The sequence below is a fragment of the Panonychus citri genome, unplaced genomic scaffold (assembly GCF_014898815.1).
Source record: "Panonychus citri isolate SS breed McGregor unplaced genomic scaffold, ASM1489881v1 Contig00139, whole genome shotgun sequence".
NCBI lineage: Eukaryota > Metazoa > Arthropoda > Arachnida > Trombidiformes > Tetranychidae > Panonychus > Panonychus citri.
The window spans coordinates 190,817-208,431 of NW_026515544.1; the positions used below are offsets into that span (position 1 = coordinate 190,817).

The following is a 17,615-nucleotide window of genomic DNA, read 5'->3' on the forward strand; positions in this document are numbered from 1 at the left end:
AAATTATATTCACCAGGAAAGGGTAAATATTAAAAAGTAGCAATCGTTTCAACTTGATTAAAGTTGACAATCATGTTGATTATGATAATATGATGATAATATAATCAAGGTAATATATCAATTGTTTAACATAATCTACATTCAAAATGGTAATTTATTAGATCAATGTTACTCAATGTAAAGGTTTAGGTGTTTTCCACTCCCAATAATCACTCCCTGTTCATTATTTATGCTGCTTCTTATCACCTCAAACATTTCCACCTCCACCTTAACTTTTATCCGCCTTAACCTTTTTTCTTGCTCTTCATCTTATTCAGCTTATCCTTTTAACACCTTACACATTGTTTCTCATAATATCTAATGTTTTCTGTGTTTACCTTTGCTTATCATCATCAACCCCACCTTCGTAATCACCTTCATCTTTTACAAATATTCGGTATCACAACAATAACAATCTCACCTTAAGATTATAATAAGTAAATAGAGTAATAATCTCATCTCCTTTATCTTCCCATATTCTTATTCAGAAAAAAATGATATTTTCTATTGTTTCTCAATCTATTTGTTTATACTTCTTAATCTATAATCCTTTCACCTTTACTAATCCGGGAGGATGATCACCAATATTACCGATTACCTTGTCTAATCAAAAAGCAATCAGAATTTGGTGAATCTTTTTTTTTCACCTTCTCTTTTCATCTCTATCTTTCTCTGTTGGTTTTTTCTTTCTATTACTTGAGAAAATGTTTTCATCTGCTAATTGTAAATATCTCAGTTGATTGGATTATCGATCAATAGAAATCAATTGATTGTTTTTCGTTATCAATAAACTTTTGTCTATTATATTTCAATGGGCAAATGTTATTTTTAATCATCAATTTTTATTATTATTATCAAAGTTCAGCTAATCTGCAACATTTACTCATGCAGATTACATTGAATAAGCTATAATTAGTCACACACATTTGAATTTTAACCTTAATTATCATTATTATTATTAGTATTTTGTAATTACATTTAACTGTTACATATTAATAGATGATCATTTAATCCTATTGAACTGAATTTAGATTTTAATTATTGCAAAAACTCTGAAATTAGTTGATTCTCATTGATTTAATTAGCTCATGACTGGTAGACTTGTTTTCCAGGTTACAGATTATAATTAAAGCTTTTGGGTTAACTATTTAGAGACTGACAATTGGCTAAAATTATCTGCTAATCCAATATAATTAGTAATATGGAATAAGATTAACAAGAAGAAACCTTAATCCAGTCAATGAAGGTAAAAAGGGTCATCAATTTGGTATCGAAATCAATTCTAATTCTGGTCAAAGTGAAAAGACTAATTAGTAATATTAATTAAATATGATCTTGATTGAAAAAGAAAATGAATCAACGAAAAAAAATGGAAACTTTTTTCTCCTTATTATTAGAACTTTTCGTCGAACTTTCCTCAAGCTAATTATTACGGTCGAATTATTTAGATTAAGTGTTTAAATTGTTCTAGTTGACCAGTTAATTGGTTGGTCTACAAGCATAACAATCAACACAACAATGTATTAATAACAATTCACAGGATGATATTAATATACAAAAAAAAACGAGAAAGGGAAAAGTTATTTACCTTTTGTAATAACATAATGATCAAGCCTGAATATCAACAATTAACTTGAAACTATTATTTGCAATTGAGTAACAATTTGATCATTTTCATTCATTAAAATAATTTGTTCAACAATTAGTGCGAAAGTTTAACAAATGATGAGTATCAATGAAATCAATTGGTTGAATCACTATAGATAATCAGGAAAAACAATTCGATAAGATTTTCATCATTAAGGATAAACACACAATCATTATTAAAATCGTACATTGTTGTTACTGATTAAGATGATGACTATGATAATGATGATAATTATGATGGTGAAGAGGATGAGGATGAAAAGGTTACATCAGCTACTCATTTTGCTCAATCGAACGCCCTTAAGATGAAGATAAAATGATGATGCGGGAAAAAAGTATAAAAAATGGGAAGATAAATCATCTCTCTCTCTCTCTCTCAGATTGTACATCATCATTACTTATCTTCTCATCATTATCTTCATAATCATCAACCACCCACTAAGAGTTTACCTACGTATTTACTTTCTATCTTCCTATCGAGATAAACCTGGTCTTGAATATTTTTCATGATACAATTACTGAACTACTGAATATCATGATAATCATGATGATAGAAAAAAAAATCATGCTATCCAAATGAATGGAATCAATTTTTTAACTATGGATCGTTTTTTGTTCCATCTCGTTAATCTTCATTACTTAATTAGTCATAAATGTTTCATCATCTGAATTACTCTGACTCATTATTAGAATCATTGATTAGCACCTTGATCATGAAAATTTTCCGTTAATTATCATTATTTTACTTTTAAATGAACATCGGATTATATGATAATACCTTTGATTATATTCTTAATCTTCGAACAGGTAAAAAACTAATTAGCATGAGGGAGGAAAATCTTAAACTTTAATTGAAAGTTTTAAAAGGAAAGTTAATCAATTGGAGAGAAAAAAGTTGTAATTCTTTTCTCTGACAAATCATTGGGAGTTGGAACTTATTTAAATCAACAGGGAGATAATGATGATGATTATAAGTGGAAGATGAATTAGTTATTCTGATGACTGAACATTTTCCATGGAGAAACATGAAAAACATAGGAAATTAATATTTTGTTTGCTGTCGAAAATTTTTAAAATTATTCTAACTTTTTTTTTCTCCTTCGAAAACATCATGTTGACTAATGTCATCGACAAGAAACAAATTTAATTAGATTCGTATTATTATTAAGTGATTAATATGTTTATCGCAATTCAATTGTCAACATTTTTTTTTAATTGCAAAAAGTTTGAATAATCAATTGTTACCTTTTTCTTTTGATATAATAGACTAACTAAATTATTGATGGTTTGCATTGATCGGGACAATTAAGACTCTCAAGTATTCATATTGATATTATCACTATGAAAAATTGATAACAATTGAGATGATCAATGTGAAAATCAATTGATTGTCAAGTTAATGGATAAATAAATTATTTTATATCATTATAATTAACTTTTAATGATAATTATCACAGATACATTAGTAATTTATATTAATTTGGCTATTTTATTTGTCTCATTATTGATTTAATTGTCTGAGAAACTTTGTTTATTTGGGTTAATCATCTGTAAAAAGCATTTATAATTAACAATATCTACTGGGTTTCCTTTGGTAATTATGTTTGTATCAAATTGTTGATCTTTAATGGTTACAATTAATTTTGATGATTAACTTACCTTATGTTCAACTGAATTTTGTAAAGGTATCGCTGAAAAATCAACATAGTTACCAGATGATGAGGCCATTTTGTAACAATTAACTAAATCACTTTATGTCTCACTTATTGAATTGCACGAATAACTTAATTGTTGATGGTTAGAGTTGATGATCAGCAACAATCAATTGTTGATATGAATGAAACAGAATCAATCAGGTTGGTTCAAATTGTGAATATTTGATATTTGTCAAGCTCAAAACTTTGTTAAATTTTCAATCAAATTTAGAGCTTAATTTTGATATGATGATTTAATTGTTGTTGTTTTAGATATGATTAGAGCGATTATGTAAATCATGAAATAATCAATTAAAGAGGAGAAACAAAATTAATACAAATCATAAAGAAAATAAAACAAATAAGGAGAAATAAAAATGAGACGTAAACAATAATTAACAATCAATCTTAATTGTTGATTAGTTAACGATGGTTTGATGAACTTCACCAGGTAAAATCATTTGTTATCTTTCCTTGATTCAGTCTTGTTCAGTTCTGATAATTTGAATTTCTAAACCTCTGAATCTTTGTCAGAATCAACGTCATGCGTAGACAATCAATTTTCGTTAGGATTCTAATCAACTCAGCATTTAACAATCAATTACTTCAAATTAGAACAATGTTACGATCAAGTTAATTGTTCCTTTTGCTATCGCTAACTAACTGTTAATTAATCACCTCAATGATTGATCGGATTATCCATGATTCAAGTTTAAACTCCTAAATATTAATAATTACTGATTTCGGCTAATTGTTCATTTGATTGAAAATTAATATTCCTTTTAATTTGATTTGGTTTCAGTAATTTGGCTCATTTTGTATAATAATTAGTTAAATTTCCGATAGAAATTAGTTCAGTTTACTTTCTCTTTTAATTGTTATTGTTACGATGGCTGATCAAGATGATTTAAACTCTTTAATTGTTAGTCAATATGCTGAACAATTTAGTTACTTAAATTGGTTAGAAGATTAATTGATTTAAAGATTAAAAGATTATAAGGATTTGTGAAAATCTCGAGGATTTTTTGCCTTATTATTTTGGTTTGAGTAAATTGTAAAGACTTGTAATGAGATGAAATTAATCAAAATGGAACAAGCAAGTTGTCAAAATTAATTAATATAATTAAGCAACTAGAAAATAAAGAAACAATTAACATAATCAAGCTTCTTTGACACATAAATTGATTGAGCAAAGAAATAGGCAAATATGGAAGATGGGAAAAACATCTAATAAGTAATAGAATCAAAATTTTAACAATCAATTTTTTCTTGCTGAGGTCGATTGAAAGATATACACTGTATGTACAAGTTATTTAAATTGTTACAATTTTTACTATTACTGTTGTTGGTATTATTATTATTACTACTACTGCTATCGTTGTTATTATTGTTATTGTTATTATTATTGTTGTTGTTGTTGTTGTTGTTGGCAGTGGATGGATCATTGGACTGGGTCTTGGTGCCGGTGGCTGTACAGGTATTACAATTGTTTAATTGTTTGGTCGTTGTTTTCCTGTCTTTATTTAATTGTAAAGCTGCTTTGTGCAATGATTCAACAAAATTAGGTACTCCTGAGGCAGCCATCCAATTGTAAGCTGGATTAGGGAAGGCTGAACAAGGATCATCAAAATAAGTTAACATGTAATCAAATCCATTCTCGTTGAAAGTTTTGTGTGGTTTAATCACCATTTGCGATTCATAATCAGAAACTCGAACATATTTGTTAGAAACTGGACAATTAGGGTGGTCAACTGCACGAGAGACTAGGACCATTATGTTGTTTTTATAATCAATTATGGCTCTTCTAACATAGCAATAATCACGACTGTACATTGGAAACTGTAGGAAGAAAGAGAGAGAGAGAGAGAAGGAAATTTTGATAACAACTGATTAATATTGTTAAAAGTAACATATAAATATGAACCATGGAAATAGTCAGAGAAAAATACTTACAGGGTAATGCATAACCCAGTGAATTACTTCATTACCAGAATCGTTTAAGTGACTACCATTTCTTGCCTTTTTAAACACATTCTGTTTATCAACAATCTCTAATTTGATTACCAGTTGATCCCATTTTTTTCTGTAATCTAAATCTCTTTGGACAGTGAAGAAATCTTGAGCAGGTACATCTTTGAATGTTCCAAAAACTGAAGGTGAGAAAAAGAGATGAGGAAACAATCATGATTAAAGGAATCGTAACGATCAAATGAATACCTTTATATTGATATAATCCATTAGAGTTAATTTCTCTTCTCCAGACTTGAAATTCATCTCGCAAAATTATCGCTTCCCAGCCTTTAGATGATAATAGTTTTTTGGTTGTATCTAAATCTTCAATTTCATCGTGGTTATTAGTGTTAATCTCATTTGAATGATCTTCATCTGATGATCTACCATCTTCATCTATTGAATAATTGGAGTGGCTATTAGATGTTGGTGAACTGGTTGACTTGGGTGTTTCTTTCCTCGCCAATGAACATGGTGGTGTTGATGGTAAGGTGGCATCGTTGTTATACTTGGATGAATTGATTGAACCAAACAATTGATCAAAATCACTGACTGTCTCCCATATTTCGTCTTCACTGATTCCTTTATTGTTCCAGAAATGGCAAGAAACACCGGAGAGCATGAACCAAGGGGAATACTTTGATCGGTGACAATGTGAATACCAATTGGATGGACGATAGATTAACAGTCTAGGTTGGAATCTGTTAAACAGCAGAGATAAAATTGAAGATCTATAACTCAAGTAATTGCGAAAAAAAATCAATCGTCTAAACCTCGAGTACAAGTTCACGTAAACATGTTGACTTATTAACCGAGTGTACGGAAAACCTTTCATTTGGTGTTTCTTAAATATAGATTGAGATGTAGAGAAAAAAAAAAGAAAACAATAATCAACAGATCATTTAATGTACTATCATAGTAGTACAGTCGGAACGACAAACAGCATAAAACATTGTTAACATGAATAAATCAAGAAATTGAAAGTTAATTGTTGAAAAAGAGAGAAACAAAATTAAAAATGATGATCAGTTTCAAATGAAATCAAGAAAAAAAAACACGTAAACATATGATCAATGCTTCACTCAAGGTGGAACCCACGTGATATCATCCATATAATCACAATCTACAAACAGTTTCAACAATAATTTTTGCAATATCGAAACAATAATCAACAATTAATTCACAGTTAAATGAGTTAAACAATTTACAGAATTTATTGAATGTGAAAACATTGAACTTTACCTTTTACTTTAGTAAACAAAAGGTTCATTTCCGATGAGCAATTTGCCGCCAAATTTAATTTCTTTTTCTTTTAACCATAAAATAGTTTCAAGTTTATTTGCTCGATTTAATTATTAAATTTGATAATCATTTAAATGGACCATTTTTTACTTGCAAATAATTTAAATTGTTATTAATAATATAATTTAGTTAGAAATTAAACTAAACTTTTGAAATTTTTTCGAAAATTAATCAATTGAACTAGATTGAATTCCGTAAGATGGAGTTACCGTCGTTTCATCACGAATTTAAATTTAATTGTTGATTAGAAAGTTAATCATTTCAATTATTTTGAATGTAAATGATGGTGATGATGAGAAATTGATTGTTTTTGGAATGATTTTCAGAAATGGATTTGGTTTTCTTGGGTTTCCATCCTGAACCATTAATTTAATTTGGAAAGAATAGGAAAATGAGCAAGATTTGGAAAGAGAAAAATTAATCAACAATTAATAATAACGATCGATTTTGACCTTATCGAAATCATCGGACATTGAGATTATCTTTTTCTATTTTTGCTCGATTTTCACCTTCGATCGTTTCACTTGGATATTTACAAACTTTACCAAATTGTGATCTTTTCGTTTGAAATGCTGACTTATGCTCATTTTCAATTCTTATTTTAAATATTATTTATCAACTGAATTACAAGGCTGATGATTTCGAGAAGAGTAGGAGGATAATTAAGTGAGTCGAATCTCAGAATAACCAGTAAATGTTCAAAATCTGTTCAAACGTAAACAATCTTAATTTCGACAGTTGATTCCTTCTGATGGTTTAGAGCTGAAATTTTCTTGGCAACATTAAGAATACACAGCGATTGCTCTGGTTCTTGTGAAAATCTCTATTTCTCATCTTGAGCTAATTTCGCTATTTTTAATTGGTACTAATTGAGAAAATGGGAGGAGAAAATGATTGCGAACAAGGCTCAGAAAAGAAAAGACTAACAAATTGATTCCATTTTACTTTAATATTTCTATTCTATTACTTTAATTTTTCCAAGTTTTATTCGATTCTCGGTGTGTCAGTTAATTAAATCGTTAATCAACATGTCCAACAATCCTGATGTAAGTAAATTGTTCTGATAAAAGTGTAATAATCCTCCATAGAAAAGTCTTCTAATAAATTCATCCCAAACAATCAAATGAATTGTGTTGACCTAATTCACTTCGTACCTTGTAGTTAAACTGTTGATTTACTTAATTGTTAACTTCATAATTTAACTGTCATTTGATTGAGTTTTTAGTTCATCACTTCAAAAGCTTCACTTTCGATGTTAACTTTCAATTTGTACATTAGATCAGAAAGTTCGAATTCTTATTTGATTGTTTCGTGTATTTGTTAATTTTGATAAACTATTAATCGAATCAGTTTAAAGGACATTTCGATTCTTTTTTCGTTCTTCTCTCAATTTCCTTGTTTTCTTCAAGTGTGTAAATTGTGTTGAGATTAATTTTTCAAAAGAAATATTAGTTAACCGAAGCTAAAAATAAGTTGATAATCGTTGGAGTGATAATCCATTTCTCTCTTTCTTGTTTTCTTTTTCTGAATCCACATCCTCATCCTCATCCTCATCTCTCTCTCTCTCTCTCTCTCTCTCTCTCTCTCTCTGCGTCAGTTTGTTTAAAATTGATCCGTAAATTTATTCGCAGTGTAAATGATCAACTTGGCTTCAAATCAAAACCATCTCTTCGCTCAAACTGTCACCATCGAGAGAAAAGTCTCTTAATTTGATGAATAAATTTAAAAAAAGAAAAGATTTTCATTTAATTCTAATAAGTGAACATTTCTTTCCACTATCTTACAGAACAAACTTCTTCGAGATGCTTGTTCCAAAGGAGATTTAGCTGAAGTGAAACGATTACTCGGAAAAGGAGCCGATGTTAAATCTCGAGACACCTCAGGAAATACACCTCTTCATATGGTCGATGAAGGACAGTTCGAGGAAATAATCGACCTTCTGATCAGCAAAGGAGCCGATATCAACAAAGGCGATCGCAATATGTGGACTGCTCTTCATTGGGCTTCCGTTAAGGGCAAAAACGACGTGGCCAAGTGTCTAATCAAACATGGTTCTAATATCAATGCAAAAACTGTCGATGGATTTACACCCTTAATGGCAGCAATTAACGGATTCTACAATAAAGTTGGTGATTATGCCAATGAAGGAGCCGAGCACATATTCAAAGATGTCTGCTTTGCCATAGCCTCCAATATGACCAAGGCCGATATGATTAACATTAAAAACAACGAGGGTTTTAATGTGCTAGATTTTGACAACGCTCTCAACAACAGTTTCGTCCTTTCCATGCTTGAAATTATTCTCAAATAAATAAGCAAACAATTAACCCGCTGATCAACATCATCACATTTTAATCGTTTTCAATGAGACATGAACGATAATCAATGATCTTATCCATTTTCATAACAATTTAAATCATGGTTTTATTGTGTGAGAACCTTTGATTAGAATCAAATCAATCAGAATCGTCCAATCAAATGACATTAAAAGCGTAAACATTTTGACTTATCAGGCCAATAACCTTTTATTTGGGTGTTTCCAATACTCTAATCGAAGAGAAGAAAAAATCAAAGGCAACAATCAACTAATCATTATACTAATATAATATTAATCGCGAAAAGATAAAGTTAATTGTTGAAATGAAGGAAAAATTAAAAAAAACATAACAAGTAAATTCTTAAGATGGAGTTACCATCGTTTCTTACGAAATTTGAACTTGATTGCAAGTTTAATTGTTCTTAATTTGTGCCAGCAATTAAGAGTTGATTTGGAATTACTCTTGTAAAGTGGAATCAGTTTTGTTTTGTATTTCTTTAAAATCATTATTTCATTTGGAGAGATTTTAGAAAATGATTAAGATTTGGAAAGAGAAAGGAAAATAAAACCAACAATTAGTTGATTGTTATTTGGATTGAATTACATATTAATTGATGGGAATGATGAACATGAGGTAATATTGAGACTAAAAATGAATGAAAAACAATTAGATGATTAGCTAATTATCGTTTCTTTTTGCTTCCTCAGTCTTAATTTCTTTGATTGAAGATATAATAGTTTGATAAAAATATTACAATGCATTGTTTTCATTCAGATACAGTTAAAAGTTACAATCAAGTAAATCCAGTTAATGGAATTATTATCATTTCTTTGGAAGAATCAATGAAACTTGTCATCAATGAAGTCGATATCAGAGTTGAGAAGAGGATAAAGATGATGAATGGATTTAAAAGAATCAAAAATTTTTAGAATGTGATGAAAAAAAAACACATATGATGAAATGGACTTCAGGAAGTGGATTGAAGATGCGGAAGTGGGTGGTTTACAGAGTGAGGAGATGAAATAATCACAATGAATAATAATAACAAAGATAATAATAATTATAATACACAACAAGATAACAGGACAACTTAATCAACGAAATCATTGAAAATTGATTGTTTCTCCTCGTCCGTTCATCCTTTTCATTTGTTTGGGGCTTAATTTTTTACTTTCAAATTTTAATTTGATTTAAATGATTCTTATTGTGTGTTAATTAGCTGATCTATTAATTGTTGCTCTTTGTAATCGGTCTGCATTTTTTTTTGTTTAATTGTTGCGTTTTCGCAAATCACAGTTTTCGTCTTTTCAATTTTAGCGCTTCTCTTGCATTGTTATTACTATTGTTACAAAAGTAAGTTTGTTTCTCTTTCTCTTCCCCAATCAAATAAATTAATTAATAATTAACTAATTAACTGGCCTTTTTGTTTGTTTAGATACAGTTGATATAATATAGTATATATAAGAAAAAGTCGTTGGCACATTTTTAGGATATTTGTTGAGAATCCTCGTTGTCAAAGAGATCACAATTAAGGAAAGTCCATTTTACTTTCTTGTTATGATAAAAAAAAACTCGAGGGTCGAATTTGGTAAATGATTAAGATTTTGATGGTTCCAATGATAGTTAAATGGTTCCTTGATTTAATCTCTTCACAGTGTTTTCCTTAATCAATTTAGCAGTTAATGAGAACTAAATTAACTGGTCACAACAAATTATCTTCATCCAAAGATAAAGTTAAAAATATATGTACATATATTTATATATATTTATATCGCATGTTAAGGTTTATGGAATCTGAAAAAAAGAAATGAATAAAGAAAGTTAATTAATTGGGTGAAAATCGAAACAATTTAACAAATGGTTATATCATAAATCAATCAACGTCTCAAATTTGATGATAGAATGGAACTTCTATTTTGATGAGTGAACAATATTACGATCGTAAGTCTATGGATCAAAATTGTTATTATTATTTTCGAAGTCAATGTGATAAATGCAAGGTCAGAGTGAGAATTAACTAATTATCTTATGTATCTCAACGAATTAATCTTAAGATGATTGTTAGAGTTGTTGACAAGTTATTCTGATAAGATGTAAAGTCCTTTTGAGAATCAACAATTAAGTAAGTTAATAAAGAGAAACAAGAACTAAAATCAACAACAATTTAGTTATGGAAAAATGAAAAGAAATGATATATCTTAATACTTAAGCATCCACACTCTCATCATCATCAATATCCTCTGGTGTTTATCTAATGAGAAGGAAGTAAAAATTAGTATTTCTGTTGTTTTTCATTTTCTTCCAATAGTTCTAATAGTAAATTAATCTGATTCAGAATAATTATAATAATACTTAATATATAAGTTGAATGATAGTAAATAAAGATATTAGAATAATTTATATATTGTTTCATCTTGTTTAGTGGTTTTGGTGAGACGATGTTGATATTAGCCAAATGGATGATAACCAAAGGAAACGGAAATAGACAAGTCAAGATGATTTTAATCAGTATAATACCTTATCAAGTGTCGACTCTCATCATGAACAGCCATTTCTAAGCTTTTAAATTCATTAAGTTCCTTACGAATAGCAGCCTAAAATTGATCAAGAGAGAGAGAGAGAGAGAGAGAGAAAGAGATTAATCAAACAAGTTAATTGATCAACAATTAAATAAAAAGTAAATTTCAATCGAGTGAAAAGTTTTGTTTGCAATAAGATTAACATAAGGATTATCATTATTATTATTGAAATTGATCAATATGATCAAGTATTATGATCATAAGCAGGCAATTTTGATGGTTGGTGATAACTTAACTTCTTGAGCTTTGCACTGAAGTAATTTGATGAAATACATTAGCAACAATTAAACAATTAAAGTCTCTTGAAGGGAAAATAAAATTAAGTGATAATCCTAATCCAATACATACACATGTATATTAGATTATTACAAGATACAAACCTTATCCTCTGGAGTTAATCTTGTCCATGGTTTATCAGCTCGACGATCATAATCATGGGCCTGAGTTACTTCAACATAATCATTAAAACGAATGACTTTACGTTCCTTGAGCTCTTCTAACGTGGGACGGAAGCTTAACTGCTACAATTAGTAAATTATTAGAGAAGAAGAGAGAAAAAAAATGAGAAAATTAGATTAGGTATTAATCGGATTATAAATGAGTGGATATAAAGTGAAAGTAATTTCGATATAAGAATAAGAATTGAAAGAGAAAGAAAAAAAAAGTGAGAATCTCAGCAAAATTTATCATGTAATTTATCACAATTGAACAATTTTATCCAATTAATTAAAACCAATTCCAATTACAATTGAGAAACATGTAATAATAACAATGTTTTCTTTGCAATAAGAGTTGATACAATTTGGAAAACAAATTTTAATCGGTACTTTATGGAAAATTAATCTAATTAATGAACAATCAATGATGATGATAGATGATAAAGAGAAAGACGTTTCAAGATGATCAAGAGTTACAGGGTGTTGGATAAGTTTACCTTTGAGGGGAAAAGTTTATTTCCATAGATTTAGAGACTCAACTAAATACTTGACAACCACGTGGTGGGTATGCCACGACTCCGAATGGAGCCCATAGGCCCCTGAACAACAATCGAACACCCTGTAAGTTGGTAAGAGCGAAATAAGATTCTTTCTAATCTTATTGCCCATGACTATTTAATCGACTCTCTTTCTTTTCTCAACTTTCTTCTTTTCTTTTTTACATTACTTTTTCTCTCTTCCTATTCTGTATATGTGTTTTTCCTTTGCCTTTGGAACAAAAAATAAGTTCTTATAATCGAAGAGAGATGAAAATTGTTCTAATGTTCTAATGTTCATGTAATGAACTAAAGAAATCAAACGAAAACTCAGTCTTCTTTTTCTATTTTATCTTCTTATTTCTTTTTTCTTTTCTTCTTCTTTTCTTTCATTATCTTCAATCAAAGTCAATTCTCCAATGAAATGAAGTTACCACATTTAGTTAATTCTAATCATAAACTTTTCACCTTCACCATCAACATCATCATCATCTTATCATTAACATCGCCATCAGTTGCATTTATATTAAGTGATAATGGTCAACAAGACATTAGAACAGAAACAACATCAGCACAATACGAATCATCAACATCAACATCATTCTCATTAACATCAACTCCACCATCAACAACAACAGTATCACAATCAGTTCCAACTCCCCAACCACCATTACCTTTAGCAGAATTACAATTAAGATTAGAATATATCAAAATTAAAATATTACATAAATTGGGTCTTAATAGAGCTCCAGCAATTAGGACAACAATGGACCATGAAGCATGTAAGTTGACAATCTTTGAATGTGACATTGTGGGATCAAGGGATTAATTAGAGAGAGAAAAAAAATAAGCCGGTTTTGGATTATCTTATTAGATACTTTTCTTTATCCAGAGGATAATCAACTTCTCTATCGTTCTGAATTCAATCAGTAATCATTGAGAAAGTTTCCAATACATATACATGCATAGACTTCCAAATATATATAATCCAAAATCGGCAAGTTCTCATTACAAATCTAATTTAGTTCGGGCGTCACTTTACAATAAGAAATTAATTTCTCGATTAAATTGATCAAAATTAATAGATACACAATTACTGGAGCTTCGACAATTACATTCAGATCCTAATAAAAACCAAGCAACTCGAACCAATCATTATGAAATGGATCAAATGAATGCTGATGATGAAAGTGATAAATTATTTCTTTTACCAATCAAAAGTGGCTTTTCAAGTGCTACTTTCAATATGACTCTTGATATTGATATAACACGTTATCCTTTCCGTAAAGTGACCTTATTCACAAGATGTCAAATAATCTTGCTTCATATGACAATGAAATAAGTTTATTATTAGTTAAAGGAGCAAGTTCACCACCACCATCATCACCATCACCACCATCATCATCATCAACACCATCAACATCTTCATCTACCTCATCGTCAGCATCCTCATCACCTTTAAACAATTCAAGTTATGAGACTTATTTTGAGCAAATCAAACCAATTAACAATGGAGTCTCAAACCCATTGAAGTACACAGATAATACTCTTAATGATGAATATGAATGGCGGGAATATGACATAACTAAATTAATTACTAAAAACAAATGGAATCCATTGAAAGGACAGCCCATGATTGTCATTGATACTGAACCATGCAAATTACATTCAGCATTAATGACAATTGAATTTAATTACATTTCGGTAAGTAGCAGATACTAAACCAATCAATTTATAATGATGATGAGAAACATTGACAAAACATGTTCATTTTCAAAGTAATTAACTACACAATTAACATGATTGTTGATATAAGATAATCAGTGAGCACTTGATTATAATTTTATCAGAATAAATTAAGTGTTAATCATAAACAACAAGAAGATAATCAACAACAAAAAAGAAAGAAAACTAATTGTTATAATCAGATAAGATTTTTAAACTTCACCTGATACAAATTGTAATTTTCATTTCTAACAGTTAATTAATTTCAATCAGAGCTAAATTGATTGATTAGATAATGATGATGATGATATAAAAGATTATGTTGGGTGAAAATCAAGGATAAATTTCCGATGGGAAAATTGAACTTGAAATAACAATCAGAATGATGATCAAGTTTAATTTTTATGATTAACAAACAATTTAACAACTTGTTGGTAATTTAATTGTCGTGTTAATTATATAAGTAGCAATTTGCGTCAAACAACAACAAAAAAGGAGCAAAAGGTTTTCTAAGTTAACATTAAATTGTTCCGTTAATTGTTTAACATAATTCAGTTCACGTTAATTTTAATCTTCTTGTTTCTCAATCAGATGAAAATTGCTGATTCTGTAATAGTGACATGAAGAAAAAAAAACTTAATAGTTAATAATCACATGAGATTGTGGATTGTGAAGGCATTTCAATGCATAGGAAAAGGATAGTTAGCTAATCAAGAATTGTATTCACTTTCAATCATCATTCACTGATTAAAATTGATTCAGAGATTCAGAATTTACTATATTGACATAAAATAGGGAGAGAGAAAAGTAAATTGGTTAATAAGAAAATTGTTATCAACTGATTGTAATCGAATCAGAGAAAAGAAAAACCTTCAAATATAATTGTTAAGGGGAAAATTAGAGGAATGAATGATTTAAATATCATTGGTTACAATTGGATTATCGATGAAATAATTGATTACAATTTGGTGACATTTGGATAATTGAATCAAGGTAAAAGACGAGAAAGTAGTTAAAGTTTAACTGTAATTGAAAATTATGATAAAGATCATGAATGGAAAGTTGAACAATTAACTAAATAAAAGTATTCAATCAATTGTTAATTGTAAATTGGTGTACATATCAAAAGAGTATAAGTTGAAATGGTTGATATAATATAATGACAGTGTTGATTGTTGATAATATTTTATCATCAACAATCAAGTTAATCAGTTGTTTCACCTCATCTTTATGAGGAGGATGCTGGAAACACTATAATCAGCTAAATGAGCAACATGGTAAAAAAAGTTCAAAAGATTGATTATCATGATAATGATGGTAATTGTGATTATCTTCAAGGTGAATATAATGAATTTATTATCATGGAACAATAACTTTTTTTTCATTCTCAGGTAGATTAACAATAACAAAAATGAGAAAAATTGTATCATGTAAATATGTAGATGAGAGACTCAAATGGTGATCATATAACAACAACAATTAACTAACTGGTTAATTGTTGTTCATTGCTAATGGTAAAATAGTAAAATCATCATGTATCATCAGAAAGATTACAATTTGATTAGCTAATTTGAAGGATAAATCAAATTGTAGTCAAATATCAGAACAATTCATCCTGTGAGAATGAGTAATTAATGTTGATGTTATTTTCTGTTTGATTGTTTGTTTTGATATTATTTTTTTTTCTGCTTAAACTTTTCTTGATGGAAAGAGTTGAAAGTATTTATAAATAATCAATTAATTGTTTACCTAATTACTTTGATTTCTGTTTTAAAATGTATTACACAGGCTACCAGAAGAAGACGAAAGGTTGATTGTAGTTCAATTAAAAACACATCATCATGCTGTCGAGAAAGTTTCTATGTTAATTTTACTCAAATTGGTTGGGATAATTGGATTGTTCAACCTCCAGGTTACTATGCTAATTATTGCAAAGGTAAAGTAGCTTGTAAATGATTGACCATTCAATTAATTTAATCGAACACAATAAACAAACTATTTGTTTATATAAAATTATCTGGTTATTGGCATTTGATAATCTTTTTTCTATCTATTTTCCTCCCTCTCTCTCTCTCTCTCCTTTCCTCCGAATGTAAACTCAATTCATATATATGAATGAACTTATATCTTCTAGGAAAATGTGATATATCACATGCTCGTTATCACCATACGACTGTTGTACAAAAATACTCGACAATAATCAACTTATGCTGCTCTCCACGAGAAATGTCCAACATATCTTTAATCTATGTTAATGAAGGTGGTTACCTATTTCAGAAAAATTTGGCTAATATGGTTGTTGAATCCTGTGATTGTGCTTAATAGGATGGTGATAATTATATTATGTAATCATGATTAGTAAATTATATAAATTGAAACTTTGTTTTTTTGATACAATTTGGAAAATGCGAATAATTTAAAACTTACCAATTTTTCAAGAAGTAGAGTCGGATGTTCACATTTATCGCAATTAGGGATACGTGGACTGGGACATTTATCACCAATCGAATTTGCTTTATGTCTCGGGGCTAAAGGTTGTCTAGTTTGTAATGGAATATTAGCTCGAGGACCACCCGAGACAGATAAAGAAGGTGAATTGTCATCGACTAAATCGTCTTTAGATATCACTGTTGAAAGAAGAAAAAATAAGAATTAGAAAAACGAATGTTAATATTATGTGAAATTAGCATTTTCTTTACTTACATGATGATGTTTGTGTTGTATGAATTAGAGACAAATGATTGATCTCTGGAAGATTGAATTTCTCTGTTTTAATAAATCGATTGATATAATTTTCATCTGAAACTTTTTCCTCCAATTCACTGGACAACAATTTCTCTTGTTTAACTTCAACCGGAATCTCATTAGTCTCTAATTTACTAATTGGCTCCACTTTGGGTACAATCTCTTCATCGGAACTTGTATCTTCAATCCTTATTCTACCTCTTACACAGCCAAGTTTAAGTATTATCGAAGATGAACCTTTCTTTTTGTTAGCACTTTTCTTAGAACCAGCTGATCGTTGATTAGATCCATTGTTTTTATCATTATCTTTGACACCAGAAGAACAAGATGAACTTGTAGTCTTATTTTTACTTCTTCCTCGGAGACTTTTTTTACTTTTCACTTCCTGGTCACTCATCTTACGTAGATGAATAAAACGATCAATAAACTAAACAATGATAACGAAAAATAAACAAAATTATTCATCAAATAATTAAAACAAATACAAATGAATGGACTATTTTGATTGAGAGAAAATTAGAAAAATTTTATTGTCTACAATTCTCAAGCTGTCATGTGACTCAAGAGCTACAAATCAAAAGAA

The 17,615-nt window shown here is 29.0% G+C and overlaps 5 protein-coding genes across 6 annotated transcripts in view; 2 read left to right on the plus strand and 3 right to left on the minus strand.

The window, feature by feature from the left end:
- Window positions 1–3,930, minus strand: part of LOC128394141 (uncharacterized) — a 55,164-nt gene extending 51,234 nt beyond the window's left edge. The window contains exon 1 of one of the 2 annotated variants that reach the window (XM_053354406.1): window positions 3,346–3,930. In XM_053354406.1, coding sequence (XP_053210381.1) covers window positions 3,346–3,414 — 69 coding nt within the window. In that variant the 5' untranslated portion in view covers window positions 3,415–3,930. The remainder of the gene's footprint in view (window positions 1–3,345) is intronic. The other variant, XM_053354407.1, reaches the window with a different exon arrangement.
- A 551-nt stretch (window positions 3,931–4,481) lies between these two features.
- LOC128394107 (putative uncharacterized protein DDB_G0277255) lies at window positions 4,482–6,634 on the minus strand. The gene is made up of 3 exons (XM_053354362.1): window positions 5,598–6,634; window positions 5,334–5,530; window positions 4,482–5,219 (listed from the first exon to the last, which is right to left on the minus strand). Exons 1-3 carry the CDS (start codon window positions 6,223–6,225, stop codon window positions 4,632–4,634), a joined length of 1,413 nt encoding a protein of 470 aa, XP_053210337.1. The 5' UTR covers window positions 6,226–6,634; the 3' UTR covers window positions 4,482–4,631.
- A 947-nt stretch (window positions 6,635–7,581) lies between these two features.
- On the plus strand, window positions 7,582–9,197 carry LOC128394233 (serine/threonine-protein phosphatase 6 regulatory ankyrin repeat subunit C-like). The gene is made up of 2 exons (XM_053354533.1): window positions 7,582–7,738; window positions 8,479–9,197. Exons 1-2 carry the CDS (start codon window positions 7,721–7,723, stop codon window positions 9,001–9,003), a joined length of 543 nt encoding a protein of 180 aa, XP_053210508.1. The 5' UTR covers window positions 7,582–7,720; the 3' UTR covers window positions 9,004–9,197.
- A 193-nt stretch (window positions 9,198–9,390) lies between these two features.
- On the minus strand, window positions 9,391–17,589 carry LOC128394232 (phosphatase and actin regulator 4-like). Its single transcript, XM_053354532.1, has 5 exons — window positions 16,991–17,589; window positions 16,715–16,914; window positions 11,970–12,110; window positions 11,528–11,604; window positions 9,391–10,804 (listed from the first exon to the last, which is right to left on the minus strand). Exons 1-5 carry the CDS (start codon window positions 17,427–17,429, stop codon window positions 10,789–10,791), a joined length of 873 nt encoding a protein of 290 aa, XP_053210507.1. The 5' UTR covers window positions 17,430–17,589; the 3' UTR covers window positions 9,391–10,788.
- Window positions 12,761–16,693, plus strand: LOC128394236 (growth/differentiation factor 8-like). The gene is made up of 5 exons (XM_053354536.1): window positions 12,761–13,344; window positions 13,648–13,869; window positions 13,926–14,266; window positions 16,076–16,223; window positions 16,422–16,693. The coding sequence occupies exons 1-5, from the start codon at window positions 12,987–12,989 to the stop codon at window positions 16,607–16,609; spliced, it is 1,257 nt and encodes a 418-aa protein (XP_053210511.1). The 5' UTR covers window positions 12,761–12,986; the 3' UTR covers window positions 16,610–16,693.
- Window positions 17,590–17,615: the final 26 nt, after the last annotated feature.

Bases quoted from the DNA above. Each gene is read 5' to 3' on its own strand.
- LOC128394107 (XM_053354362.1), bottom strand. From the start codon at position 6,225: ATGAAAGGTTTTCCGTACACTCGGTTAATAAGTCAACATGTTTACGTG. The intron at 5,531-5,597 runs GTATTCATTTGA...TCTCACCTTCAG, and splicing joins TGGATTATATCAATATAAAG to TTTTTGGAACATTCAAAGAT. The intron at 5,220-5,333 runs GTAAGTATTTTT...TTCTTCCTACAG, and splicing joins ACTGGGTTATGCATTACCCT to TTTCCAATGTACAGTCGTGA.
- LOC128394236 (XM_053354536.1), top strand. From the start codon at position 12,987: ATGAAGTTACCACATTTAGTTAATTCTAATCATAAACTTTTCACCTTC. The intron at 13,345-13,647 runs GTAAGTTGACAA...CAAAATTAATAG, and splicing joins AACAATGGACCATGAAGCAT to ATACACAATTACTGGAGCTT. The intron at 13,870-13,925 runs GTCAAATAATCT...TAGTTAAAGGAG, and splicing joins AGTGACCTTATTCACAAGAT to CAAGTTCACCACCACCATCA.
- LOC128394232 (XM_053354532.1), bottom strand. From the start codon at position 17,429: ATGAGTGACCAGGAAGTGAAAAGTAAAAAAAGTCTCCGAGGAAGAAGT. The intron at 16,915-16,990 runs GTAAGTAAAGAA...TTCTTTCAACAG, and splicing joins TACAACACAAACATCATCAT to TGATATCTAAAGACGATTTA. The intron at 12,111-16,714 runs GTAAGTTTTAAA...TACTAATTGTAG, and splicing joins CTCTACTTCTTGAAAAATTG to CAGTTAAGCTTCCGTCCCAC.